The following is a 14,534-nucleotide window of genomic DNA, read 5'->3' as shown; positions in this document are numbered from 1 at the left end:
AGCCAGGCAGGGCGCTGCGGTGTGGTGGCGCCCGAGGAGAGGCCTCGGCCCCTACCTTGCAGCTCCGAAGTGGGCAGCCTGCCATAAAGGAAAAGAACCAGCCCCCCAGCCCCCGTGTGAGATGTCCAGAAGCATGGTTAGAGGCAATCCCCTCAGCCCCCAAAACACCGCTCTGTCCTGGGAGCTGCCTCAACCGCTGCGGGTTTTGCTAGCATTGCTGGTACAGCAGCCAGCCTTCGTTTCCGCAGCCCCTCCAGTGGCAAAGGGTTTGGTGGCCGCAGTAGCCTCAGGTGGATAGCTGGAGGTTATCCACGGCAGAGCAGTCCGAAATTGGGCCAGGGATACAAATGCAAGTCTGTGCTCTGCAGTGTGTGATTCTGTGGTTTTGACATGGAACCAAGGTGCTGACACCTGATATCTACAATATCATCACAGTGTGTAAGTCATGTTTACCTACAATATTACTTGAAAAGAATGAAAAGGTAAATCCACCCTGTTGAAGTTTGACTTGTTGATGCAGGAAGTCTAAGGATTTCAGGCATTTCAGTCTATTAAAAATCCCTTTTAATACTTGCAGAGCACATCAGAACAGTTGAGATTGTATACTTCCATGCTGCCTAAGGGAAATATATTCTAAAACACGAGTATAAAACTGGTACATTTAAAAGACTAGTTCCTGCCTTAACACTTTTAAGAAGCTTTGCTGCTTCTGTTTACTATTGCCTCTTTTAGTTTTTAGATTTATGAAAACATAGTGACCACTTTCTGGGACAAATGATCAAAACTGCAGTTGTAGACTGGTAGCAAAGTGCCCTGATAACCAGCATAAGCTGCTTGTCACTCAGACCTGACAAGAAACATGGCACTAAACTGGGTCATTGTTAAAAGAAGATGCCTTTTTAAAAGGAAGTATGTGGAAAGTGAAATCTGTACCTGGAACAAGGAAAAGAAATAAAACAGTGAAGTTAGCAAAATCATCTATAAAACTGATAAATACACTTCTGTACTAGAAAATGTGACGTAGTGTCATACATTAAGTATATCAGACATCTATATATTGTATTTATTGTGGGCCCAATGTTGCATTTCTTATTTAAAAAATGCATTCTGGATGAACGCATTTTATATTTCCTATTCTTTAATTTTTATTCTTCAGATTACTCTCCTGCTCTGCTCTGACTAAAGTTAGGGAGGTTTAAAGAGAAAGTGATGCCACTTCAGGCGGGGTAATTTTAGCATTATTCTGTGTTGGCATAGGTTGGGAATCCCAGTACTAATAATAGATTCCAAAGAGCGTCATTGCCAGATAAAAGAAATAGTCAACATTGGAAAAGTAAATACACTAAGAAGGGATAAGCTGAGCCATGATGGTCTGTTGTTTCAACATCTGTGTGCTAAGTGACATGACAGTTTGAACATATACGATTAAGGTTTTAAAGGGGCTTTTCTAAAGTTTTAAGAAGTGCAGTGGGCAGGTAGATGATATATGGAGGATCAGTGAAGAGAACTGTGCCAGTTTGTCCCATGCAAAAGTGCATAAGATAAACTGAATGTCTCAGATGTTTGGCTGGGCTGGGAGGTGTTGCTATAAGAAGTGTGAGTAATCATTCAGGACAAACTGTCACCAATACACTGACTCAGGCACACAAGATAATGACGTAATGAAAGACTCACATTTAACTACTCACATTAAGTACTCTTATGAAGTGAGAAAATGCGATTGCTAATTTAGCTGCATTGCTGTAAACTGACTTGTACCTCTAGTCATTTTAAGCAGCAGTATGATATTTGGAAATGAGGCTGCGATCATGAACTCTCATGTGCCTGGGCAGAATCCCAAGCCTGCACAGAGGCGTGAAAGCTTAGTCAGCCTGCTGGACAGCAGCATGGGTCTTGCTAATAGGTAGATGGGTGCTTGGCTAATTAAATCGATGATTGTTGGTTGCGGGCACTTAGAACATGTTTACGTGAATACAAGTATGAACTTGCTCCAAACACGTGCTGATATGGCCGGGTATGAACCCGCTGTAGTCTGGAAACTGTTGCTAAGTTGGTGGTGTAGAATTAGTACGCTCTGTTGAGGAGCTGAGTTAACTGAAATACTTCACTAGTGTGGTTGCTTGACCTCTGGACTGGACCCGGCCGGTGTCTGGCTAGTTCCAAACTCAGAATGAGCTAACTTGTTTCTATGTATAGGTGTGTACAGGTAACTTAAGATCAATTTAAAACCATTCTTACTCAGTTCAGCAAAGCCCAGTTTGCAGAAAGCAGCATTCACACAAATATTTGCACCAGGATAGCTAAATTGTCTTCAAATCACATTTTTCTTTAAAAGATAGAATGAAGAGCATACCAAAATATGGGAGCAGCCTTAGCAGATTTCAAATCTGTCACAGATAGTGTTAAATGTAATCAATCCCTGCCACCATAGTTATAGCATTCTGCAAAGCAGCAAACCTGGGTTGTTTGGAGGAAGTCAGTGACACAATTCGTTACTGCAATGCATGGCATGAAGTGCTGCAAAGTGTGGCTCAGCTGTTTGTCCTGAGGTTTCTTCATTGTGGTAAAAATGCTTATGACCAAATGTTTTCAAATGCAGCCGCCTAAAATCATATTCCTATACTCCTATTTATACAGAAGCACGCACACAGCCTGAATTTTAGAGGCGTAGAGCACTGGTTACTCCGTTTCTTCAGTGCTCATTACCTCTGGAAATCAGCCCTTTTTGGGGTTGTGTCAAGTGTAGAATTAGGAGTTTTATTATAGTTGTCTAAATACAAAAGCTTTGGTCTTGAGTATTTTTTTCATTTGCTCCTTTTGCTCTTTGCCGTGGAGTGTGGGATTTTTATTCATCCTACTGAAAATTTCACTAGACCAGCAATCCAAAAGCTTACTGCTTGTAATTAAGAGTGAAAATTGGTCTGAAAAGCTGTACCAGGAAATAGGAGAACAAAGCTAGTGGGAACTAAATTATTCTGGATAGCAAGACCCATATGTTCTGCGACCTAGTGAAATCTATGCGCTGTTTTTCTGTGTGATTTGCAAATGGCAAATAGCACTGCATCCGTTGCTTCTGTATCCTTGGGAATTTTTCATGGGTTAGCACCCAAACCAGAAATTTAAAACAAAATTTGGGAGTGCCTACTCCAACAATGTAGCTTAGCGGGCATCTCACAAATTGAGGGAAGGAGGGCAGCAAGAATAAGTTGCCGGATATTAAGCCTGCAAAATGTGGCTTAGATTGCAAGAGTAGGCTGCAAGCAACTTATTTATCAGTGTGTGGTTCATTTCAAATTTAGGTTGATGCACAAACTGTTTTTGCCCAGGGATGCTCTAGGTGATTGCATGCCTATAGCCTTATTTTAATCTGCTGTGCAGGCCATACATTTGAATTGAAAGACATCTCTCTCACACTGAGGGTTCGTTACTCATCTCTCTGGATCCTCTTAGCATTCGTTCTAGAGATGTCTTTACTCTTTGGCTTATAAAATATACATTGGATGAACACATCTTTCTGAATGCACCAAATCCATGTATCCTAGAAAATGCTCTTGGGAAGATACTTTGGAGTTTCCTACCGAAGTATTATTTTCTTCCGCGTTCAACCAACATAGTCCAAATGCTGGATTAACTGTGATAAAAGCTCTACGGGCAGGAGATAGCATCAGAGTATGTGTTCACCTGGGTTGTTTTAATAACATTTCATTAGGACTCCATAGCTCTTAGTACTATTTACATGTAAAATCTAAAAAAGACATGAGAAATGCACATAAACAAGGGTAATAGTCACTTGAATAAAGTTAGTGCAAAGCTTAGGCATAAGCGCAGACTTTTTACAAACTTGCAGCGAATCTGTTGCTAACCCTACATCTCTGGAAAACGAAGATTTGCAGAAACCATTTTGTCTGAAGATTTAGTTTTTAACTACTGTCAGTGTAGTATTTTTTTTCAGGCACGGTTCTGATAAGCCATATGTATCAGCAGGTAACTTGTGCGTTAAATCTTTGTGCTAGAAATAGCCGTCCTCTAGCATGTACAGTCCAAGCAGTGTATAATGCCATTTCTGCTGGCAGGTGACTCCTATAAAATTTCAGTTCTGATGAATATGGCTATTGTAGCCGGATTTTCTCATCTGCCAGCCATCTGCATTCATACAGAAAGGCTGTTTTGTCTTATTAGCTATCACTTTGATTTGTAAAGAACTATTATGGGGGGTCTGCAACTGTGATGCTAACATAGGGTCTGGATAACACTGCAGTTTCTGCCCTGTTATACAACAAGGGCATGCACCTGACAGAAGGTTACAGTGGTCTTGGTCAAACTTGGATATTAAAATATATTAGAAGAGACAGAAGCTTTTGTATCTCAAGTGATATTTCTGCAGTTCTGTAAAGTAGTGCGTATTTTTTGTAGCTTCTGCATTTGTATAAAACATGTTGTGTATTTTCTGACACTTCATCGTCACTTAGATTTTTCAGAGCAAGCCAGGTAACAATTGCGATGGGTATCCTGTGGTTCTAACAGGTTATGGCATTCATTGATTAAATAGTTGAGCTTAAGGTGACATTCAGTTTACTGCTTTGTTAGAGTAGCTACTGAAAATTAATCACTTTAGGATGAACTTCCAAAACTCATATTCCACGAATATGATCCATTCATCACTACTGTTAGTTTAGCTTGACTTCAAGCTGTGAATATGTGAAACTGGGCTTGCTGAAAATTGTATAAATGTCCTGACTGCCATCGCTTGAGATATCAAGGAGCGTGTGGATATAGATAAGTATCTAAACTATTTAGCTTCCAGTCTGAAGTTGGCAACAGCAAAATCATTAAACTGTAAATCATGAAACATCACTTGCAAGTTTTATTTTGGTAATCTGTTACATCAGCAGGATTTTCTTGTGGTGTACATTATAAAATACCAGCAAAGTTGATTTATGAGAGAAGAGCATGCAAGGCAGTTTCAAATTAGATCATAACAAAAGCAGGATAAGGCAAAGGAATCTGGTTCTTGTTCCCTTTATTACATTTCATTTTATTACATGCTGATCTTCCACCTGGATCCAGCTGACTCTGTCTAGTGTCATTCAGGTGTTTGCGCCGTGCTCCCCTGGACTCCTGGTTGCGCGGGGGCTTGAAGCCGGCCCTTCATGGGGCCAGGGCATGCCTGGCACAACTGCTCACTTGGGCTTTGAGCCTCACTGCGGATGTGTTCATGTCTCATCCATTTCCCGCTTAACAGGAGAAGCTCATAGCTTTTCAGTATCCCCTTAAAATCATTGCAAGGAGGAGCTTCCATCTAGCCGCTTGGCAGCGCGTTCAGTTTAGTGCTGCCAGTGCTTTTGAAGTTCTGCTGATGTCCTGTTATCTGAACTGGAAATTGCTTCCTTTTGATGCTCTGTAGCAGGGCTTTTTACGTCATCTTAGCAGGTGATTTGCTGCTTGCTTACAGCATTAAAGCTGGGAGCAGAGAACAAACAGGCAGGCATCTTGAGTGGTTCTGAATTTTTCCCCGAATTGCAGGGAGCAGAAAAATGCAAGGCTGTCATGTTTGGTGGGATCTAAAAATAGCTGTAGTTGAGTCCACCACTTTATGACTTGCTTCCAGGAACATGTTGAGCTAATGAATGTGAAGTATATTTAATACATGTGCAGTCTATTTCCTACCATCTTTCAAGTTCTCCCAGTGCCCTTAAGAGTTTTAAAATTGTCTTTTTTCATGCAGTTTTCTGAAATAAACCTTTGATTTTAATGTGAGCTGATTTAATGTGGGATGAAATTCTGTTTCAGATAAACCCAAACAATTTGACTTCTGTAGGTACATCTTCCAGCACTCAAAACAATTGCATTTAATAATGAAAAAGTCAATAATCTCACAAGTGTATTGGAGAAGTCATTTTCCCTTCTTACAGGACTTCGTTGTGGTCATGCATTTTTCCTGAACCTTGAGAATTGCCTTAGAAGCATTGCCACATGACTGCTTTTACAACAAGCAACATTTGTCATGCTTAAAATGACTAACCAGTATTAGCATTTAACAGCTTTTCTGTGTGATATATAAACTGTTTTACTAGTTATGTAGCAATGGTATCAGTGAGCTGTTAAGTTTTATATAAAGGAACACAGAACTAGGAGTTTCCCACCTGGAAAGGTGGATGCCTGGGAGGAAGAAACAGTATTCATACGAGTCAGAAGGGGCTAATTAGCACCTTCTATGACACATATTTTAGCAGTCAATGCATTTATTGAAGTCTGAAGGTTTTAGACTAGTACAGAAGAAAGCCCCTTCAGGAAAAAGGATCTGCAGTATGCTCTGAGGAGATTTAAACAAGCAGCTCTGTTTGTAAACTGCTGTAAGAGCCCATCTGATGATGTAATTTCTGCCTCTGATGAAACATTCCTACCTTTCTGCTGCTAGACAACCAGTTTTGTGTTCTCCAGATGTCAGGTCTTTCTTCATTAACATCTCAGTATCCATGCTTTGGTGGGAGAAACAGTGCATGTTTCTTTTATGCAGGGTCTTGATCTTTGATGAGGCGCTGATGTCGATTGTTTGACCACCAACCAAATGGGTTTTGGCTTTACAGTCTGCTGTTGCTAGTGCATTTACAATTTGTATCTTATGCCTTTTGTTAAATATTTCACACATACAAGTGGCAATGATTGACATTTAACATGCACATTTTCCAAAGCATAACCTAAAATAAAATAGTATATCATGTTAAAGCAAGACAGTTGTTAAAAATGGGCTTTTTAAGGACATATTGTGAGTTTTCATGGCCTCTGACATTTGACGCTTGCCTTCCGTTGTCTCAAAACAGTAATCTTAATGCAGTTACTTTTATGAGCCTAAATTTTGCATTTAATATGCATTTATTAGCCTTAAATTTTGCATCTTAATAAAAGTCTGAGATATATTCCCCAAGCATTTTGCATATAAAAGTAATGGTATGGATATCTTAAAATTCAGTAATTACCAGATTACCAATACAGGGGTCACAGTATAACTGAGGTAACAAGATCTTTCCTTCTTGACTCTTACTCCCTTGTAGTAAGACATTTGATTGATTGAGCATAGCATGTAGAGGCAAGGCAACAACTTTCCCTCTGTATGGGCTCAAGGAATGATGTTTATATTGCTGTGAGACTCCAGAAGAGATTATGCTGCTGAGGACAGTCACTTAGATGTTACGATTTTGCTCTGCTATGTAAATCGGTTTGTGTTTATACTACAGAGCCTGACCCTATTAGTTGTAAAACAAATATGAGGTATGAAACAATGTTTTTCAGAAGATTTCAAATCCAGAAGTGTCATTAGTATCTATACTGACTCCTGAAATGGGGAGAAAAATTGAGCTTCAGCAAGAGGAAAAAAAAAAAGCTGGGCAGATTTTCTTCAGTGTGAATGGATATTCAGGGCAGATAGTTAGCTGTGCTGGTACTGTAGAAGACTCGTATCAAAGGGAACCTTAATGCAGCTATGCTCTCTCTTAGCTGGGTTTGAGTCACGTAGTCCAGAAGAGATTCGTCTTTGGTTTGGGAAAGCAGTTCAGCTGTGCAACTGCTGAAGAGGATTGAACTGAGCTGTCAGTCACTGACCGGGATATCTGCACTCTGAACTGTCTGACATGGGGATGTAACACCGTACCTTTCTGCTGCCTTTGTATGAGGTGCAAGGCGGTGGGTTGTCAGGTTCACATAACTGATTCCCTCAGCCTAGGTGAGGAACGTTGTGACCCACCATAAGGTAATAAATACAGCATGAGGCCAAAAAGGTCGAGGACATAGCGGAGACCAGCTGTGCCTTTATTTTTCCTGGGTAGTGTGACTAAAGGGAAAAGAACACATTCGGTATAAATGCAGCGTTATTCTCAAAAGTAGTAGTTTAATTTTATACAACAAACCAAATTGTGTTGCTTCTCCTTCTTCTCTTTCTCCCTCCCTCCAAATATAACAATTTCATTTAGCCGTACCACATCTAGTCTGGTTGACAAGAAACAACTGGAGTATTTGCAATTATTTTAAACTGTAGAGATTTGTTCACTGCTGTCCCTAGAGGCCTCAAATGCTGTTTCTTTGCCTCTTAAAATCCTATTAGTCTTACTTTCTCCATCATTATGAGGGTGATCATTTTTCTGTTCCTCTCATTGTCACAAGCTGTATTGATTTTTTTTAATTTCCAGCCCAGTCATTTCTTATGTAAAAAAAAATCCTGCTCCCTCTAGTTTGAGTATGAATGATTATAGCAAACAGGTTTTGACCTATATAAGTCAAGTCAAATATTACCAAAGCTTTGCTTTCACATATTATTTCAAAGGTGAAAAGGAATATCAGGACTAACTAAATAAGGTGGATTTTGCATTTGCAAACTGTCTGAAATAAGAAGTGCTCATCTAATGGATATTATGATACATTTTATGTAGTAACACTATTACTAAGTCAGTCGTGTAATTTTCCTTTTGTTGGTCTGTTATTAGGATCCGTACTATAGATTTAATGACGTGATGTACAGATGGATCTCACTGGATAACTGGACTTACAGCAGGACATTCAAAACTCCTTTTGATGTCAGGTATGCAGTAAAGATATGTCTAAAATAGTTCCGTGCCATTTTTCATGCAGAATTGCTAGTTAATCCATCAGCTCAAAATCTGCTTAATACTTTTGTATCTAGTAAAACAAATTATGCAATAATGTGCAGCTGCAAAGCTGTTGCTAAAGAACACTTCAGTACTTGCTTTTTCCTATTTTTTGTTAATTGTTAAAAATTACTTATGAATTGCCTACTAAGGAAGGATAATACTTAGGCTAATTGGAAGCTAGTCCATCTGGTATCTGGTGGGTATGTGAACAAGCTGCATTGCAGACTTGAGCCACTTCAGCTGTCACCTTAATTTGACTATTTAAAGATACAATGTAGCCACACTAAGTCAAACATTTTTGGAGGTAGCTGAGACAACTGCTGCTAAAGATAATGGTGACGTACATTTTCATATTGTCTGTCTCCTGTGTGTTGTTAGCACTAGGTATTCTAACAGTTTTTTGTGCGTATGTTATCTTCTGTAGAAAGTGGCAGAAAGTGAATTTGGTTTTCGAGGGAGTAGATACAGTAGCGCAGATCCTGATCAACAATATCACTCTTGGGAGAACAGACAACATGTTCAACAGATATGTAAGTAATGTGTTTAACTCTGACGGTGCTTCTGTTTTTTCTTCAGAGCCCTTTTGTGCTGAGCACTTTCAGTGCATTCAAGTACACATAAAAATAGGTCCTTGGATGCAGAAAGTGTTGACCTGAGGACTGCACGTGTAATCAGATAACTGTTAGAAAGAGAAGTGTACTTACCTTTTCAGTAGCAACAGGGTCAGATCTAGAGGTGAATGTGTCTTGTTCTAAATGAGTGGACCCATCAAGAGGATCAATTCAGCTAATAAGTCTTGCTTCTTGGGATCTGTCACAGCTCCAAACCGTAAGCTTAAATCTGTTATATTAGCTGTAAATCTGCTTACTACTTGGTATTAGAATGGTCTACATGTGAATACTGAAATGAAAATGCACGTGTTGCAAAGCCTTTGTAAGTGTCTCCATGCTTTTTTTTATATAGGGTTTTTGATTTTTAATATTGGGCTTTTGATAACATTGTCTGGCATTTTTGGGCTTAGCCTATGTCAGCATGAGAGTACTCATCATGGAATGATCTTGAGAGTGGCAAACACATTCAAACTGATTTTATAGCTTTAAAATATAAAATTATTCTGGGTACTAGGATAAGGGACTATTCTTGCTTTTCTCTTAAAATAATCAAAAAAGGAAAAGTTAAAGGAAGCATGTTAGTGGGATAACTGAATTACAGAGGATATCTGGTGTCTTCATATCTCAGCATTTACCATTCTGGCAGGTTTTATTGCAGAGGTACTGGCCTGAGACATGAGAGCTAGATTCTGCCACCTGGGTCTGTGTGACCTGGGACAAATCACTTCGTTTCTCTGTGACTTAGTTTTACCATCTGTGAAATAAGAAATTTCATAGAGCTCTTACAAAAGTGTAATTATTTACTATTTGGAGAGTATCTAAAGGATTGCCAGTAGCAGGCTCTGTAGAATTGGGAAGTGATATTATTTTGTCCTTATTTCTGCAACTTCATTCTATCTCAGACTGTAACAGTTCATGAAATGGCCTTCACTGTAAAACCGGAGTGAACTGTATTAGAGTCTGGGATTACTGTGACCCAGACTTCTGCTTTGTTCACCTGTTCCACATGACGACTATGTCTGCAGGAAGGACCCTGTGAAGGCTCTGTGGGGGGGATGCTATTTGCTTTGTAATTTTCTGCTGTATACTACAGATGTAAGTGATGCTAGCTGGGCTGCTCACAAGTTGGAAAAAATTGCCAAGACTTGTCTTGTCACAAATGAACGCTGTGAAGAAGAAATGGGTATTAGCCATTGGAACCACATTATCTTGATAGCACTGGATAATTCTGAAACCAAACATTTATCCTTCTATCCAGCCACACTGAAGGGGATTTTGTGAGCCAGTGAGGAAGCCCCCAAATGCTTTATTTGGTGCTGGCATAGAATGTGCATCTGTATGTTTTGGGGATGAGAGTGCAGGTGGCATGAAATACAGCTTTGCTGCATTCACGCAAAAGGCAGCTCAGTGCTTTGCAGTAGATAAGCTGGCAGCACAGTGTGAGTTGGAAGGACTCCTGTATAGACCAGCTTTCTGAGTTGGAACAAGGTGTCTTTCTCAAGATGCAGAGGAGTTCTGAGTGAGGAAGGAAGGTAAAGATTCTCTTGCCTTCCTTGTCCTTCAAGCACTTCTGTGTGCAAGCAGAGTGCTGCAGCCTGCAGTGGGGGCTCAGTATGGGGAAAGTGGTTTGCCCAGAAACATCTCCTTGTATCTGGAATGTTACTGTGTATTTTCTTTTTTCAGCTTAAGAAGTAGCTTTTCTTTTCCTTCAAAACCAGAGCCTGTTGAGACTGTAGTTCAAATGCCTTTGAATAATATATGTATGGTATTAAAATCCCAACGTAACAGTGATTGTAAATCTCATAAATAACTGTCAGTGCTGTAATGATTTTGTTCTGTTTTCTTGACCTAGAGCTTTGATATTACCAGTGTGATCAAGGAGGTCAATTTTGTCGAAGTCCGTTTCTTATCAGCCGTTTCATATGCAGCGGAGCAGAGCAGATGTCACAAAGCATACAGCATCCCCCCGGCGTGCCCTCCACCTGTGCAGAAAGGAGAGTGCCATGCTAATTTCATCAGAAAGGTAGGGGCAGAATTGTCTGTCTCTGGCTTCAGGCTTGGAAAGAGGAATGCACCACGTGCTGTCCTTACAGATGTATTCTGAAACCTGCAATGTCATTTTATAAGTAGGGCATATTTTTTATTGCAGCTTCCTTCTCCTGTCCCCCCCAGAAACCTGTAATCTAGCATGTCGATAACACAAGAGGCATAAGAAGGCCAGGCTTCATATCTAGGTGATAAGAATTTTTAAAAGGCTGTTTTCATCAAGGAGTCAGCAAGGAGACTTGCTGCTGAGAGGGCAGGGTAGCATTGGGAAATGCGTAATCATTACATTTTGATCCACTGGGTGGGTTTAGCAATGTATGCCGACAATAGAGTTCACACTTGCAAATACCAGTGTAGATTGCCAAGGCTGTAAAAATCTCAGCCAAGCAGCTTTGTGAGTGTTTGCTATTGCTCATGTGCTGTGCTATTTATACTGGGCAGCTCTGGCATGTCCCAAGAAGTGTTATCTAACAGAGGACCTGTTCTTATCTTATTATGGTGTTGTGAAGTGTGACTTATAAGTACATATTCAGTGAAAACAACAATGTAATATACAATGAATGAAGCTCGGAAACTCTGATTTAAGACATAGCTTCAATGCTGTTAAAACTTACTCAAGGCAAACTATCATTTGAGTAGCATCTCATGTATTTCTGATAGCTTTGCCGCAGCTAGAGACAATGGCTGGGTGATCTTATTTTGGAATTTCTCTTTTTTGCATGTTTGTCTCCACTTAAATGCCTTTCTTGTTAATTATTTTAAATCTTTTCAATAAAGTCATTTTAGAGCCTCCTCAGAAAAATGACTGGAAACCTGGCTGTGATTTCCTTTAAAATTTGTTAATGGAAAGATGGACTCCATGTTGTACTGGGAAGATCCTTCAGGATTAAGATGTTGTCTTTATTACTACTTGCTGCTACTTTTATTTTCACTACATTTTAGAAAGTTAATTAATTCACCTGAGTCCGCTGTGTTTCTTAGAAATCAGTTCAGGGAGGAGCTTGGAAGGAAGAAGGCACTTAAACAGCTGTAGTCTTATTTATAGAGCAAAAATGGTCAGGAATGTTTTTATGCTTTACTGAACTATACCTTTAAATTTGTAAGAAAGTACCTTAGTGCTTTTCCTCAAAGGAGTTGTTTGACTGTACTTGGAAGCGGCTCCAGACATTTCCAGAAACATTTTTAGTTCCCAGTATACAGCAACAACAGCAGTGATGTCACAAACATACTAGGACATTGCTAAAGTAAGCTGGCTGCTTACCATCTTAAAGTAATGGAGAGCTGTTTACATGTTTGAGGTTCATTATTAAGTGCAGTAAACGTATCTAAATCTTAATAGGAATTTGTGGCAAATCGCAAGCCTTTCACTGGTAATGCACTTCAGTGATACAAGCGTATTGTTCTTATGACGTACTATTTCTGATAGTGTTCTCTGCAATATTATTAGTGAAACCTGACAATCTGTCAGTGATTGATTTGTTTATTTTTTATAAAGGGAAAACTACTCTCAGTCTCACTTGTTTTCTAAGATTGTGTTGTCCCTGTTTTTACACTTGAAATAGGTACAGTGCTTGCTTCCTGGAAGGCTCTTTTGCAACTTGATAGGCAGGCAGGCTGACTCCAGCGATGCAAGGGATAGGCCAGACTTGTGCAATGTGGTTTGCCAAAATTAGTATGCCTCGGCTGTAAGTTATTAGTCTCTAAATTTAGAACTGTAGGTCACTTTACAAGACTTTAAGGAGATCTATTGTATTTGCTTTGGGGGCTGGGGCTGTGTGAAGCTTGGAGGGCAGCTGAATAGATGTCTTCAAGGGATTTGTTAACTAGAGGTCTGACCAGGTTTGAAAACAGCTGAATGGAAAGCAGTGCAGGTAGTTCTCTGCCTGACGAGCATTTTATAATTCTGACAGTTATTCTGATGTTAGAACCTAGAACTAAGCTATTTCTCAACCATGTTTTTGTTCCCTTTGTTTTTGTATAAGAGAACCATAAAAAGGGGAGAAACGGTGAACATGACTGAACTACACAAATGCACCAGGCATACACATCTCTTTCCTTGTACTAATCTGTGGTGTTACAACAAAAAATAGGGGATAAAGTATTTCAGATATACCCACGATTTTTAATTTGATGTTGTTCTTTTAGAATACTTTAACATTTGTAACCATAAGTTTTCTCCTTACTTTGTCTTTTAGGTATACAATTAAATACTGACATTACAAACTAAGATAATTCAGAGTTGAATTGAGAGTAACCTGCTGGCTTGTTTTTTTGATCTTTGCTGTTTTTTAAGTGGTGGGCTAGGTGGTGTTTTGCTCTCTCACTAACATAAAATTTTGCTACACATGGATGTTTAATACAAAATTGTATTTTTTATATAATATAGGTAGTAGCAGCAGAGTTCTGGTCAAGAAATAAGAGAAAAAATACTGTAGGTTCTCCTGGGTTTGTGGAAATTGGAAAAAATCTTTCAGTGCGTGACAATATTTTATTTCTAGATAGCAAATAATTTTTATTTCTCACACAGCATCAATGTCTGTGTGAAAAATAGGCAATTCTAACATAATCATCCTGTATTCCAGGAGCAGTGTTCATTTAGTTGGGACTGGGGCCCTTCTTTTCCCACTCAAGGTATCTGGAAAGATGTTAGGATTGAGGCCTATAACCATTATCACCTGATTCACTTTTCTTTGACTTCTTTCTTTGGTAAGTTGTGTTACTACTTTTTATTGTTGTTTCACCTTTGGAATACAAACCGTTTTATTGTTAAGCTCAATAAACTGTCAGTTTAGGAAAGGTTCTGTTGTTTTATTATGACTTTGTGTGTAGTTCTTACCACAGCACACGCTTTTAGGTCTTGAAACAGTACTTCAGTACAATCAATAGTGATTAAAAATGTTAGAATTCAGAATCTTTTTTGGCTTGAAGATCCCCGAATAACTGCAGAAATATATGTAGTATAGCTGTTCTCCTGTTTTGAAAAATTTCTTTTTTATTGGCATGTGTTTTCACCAAGACTCCCAATAAATACGTCTCACTTTCGTCTCAATTCCATTTAAAACAAAGGCAAAGCTGCTATGGTAATTTATTTTTGTGTTGGGAAGACAAATGCACAGTGAGCAGAGTTTCAAGATCGCTGAGTTTTCAGGACACAACACGAAGTCTGAGAGAGAAGAGCAGTCGTGCTATGCAAGGATAATTTGTTAAGGCTGCAATTTGAGAGGATACCTCCTGC

General features: G+C 39.3%; 1 protein-coding gene across 1 annotated transcript in view; it reads left to right on the top strand.

Annotated features, from left to right (window-relative positions):
• MANBA (mannosidase, beta A, lysosomal) overlaps positions 1-14,534 on the top strand; it is a 56,177-nt gene that overhangs the window by 8,491 nt on the left and 33,152 nt on the right. Inside the window, exons 2-5 of the mRNA XM_009327040.1 lie at positions 8,478-8,572; positions 9,067-9,172; positions 11,106-11,276; positions 13,882-14,005. Of these exons, the coding sequence (XP_009325315.1) occupies positions 8,505-8,572; positions 9,067-9,172; positions 11,106-11,276; positions 13,882-14,005 (469 nt within the window). The 5' untranslated portion in view covers positions 8,478-8,504. The remainder of the gene's footprint in view (positions 1-8,477; positions 8,573-9,066; positions 9,173-11,105; positions 11,277-13,881; positions 14,006-14,534) is intronic.

Source organism: Pygoscelis adeliae, unplaced genomic scaffold (genome assembly GCF_000699105.1).
Source record: "Pygoscelis adeliae isolate BGI_AS28 unplaced genomic scaffold, ASM69910v1 Scaffold87, whole genome shotgun sequence".
Lineage (NCBI taxonomy): Eukaryota > Metazoa > Chordata > Aves > Sphenisciformes > Spheniscidae > Pygoscelis > Pygoscelis adeliae.
The sequence above is the reverse complement of the archived record's forward strand: the minus strand, read 5'-3'. Positions and strand labels throughout refer to the sequence as shown.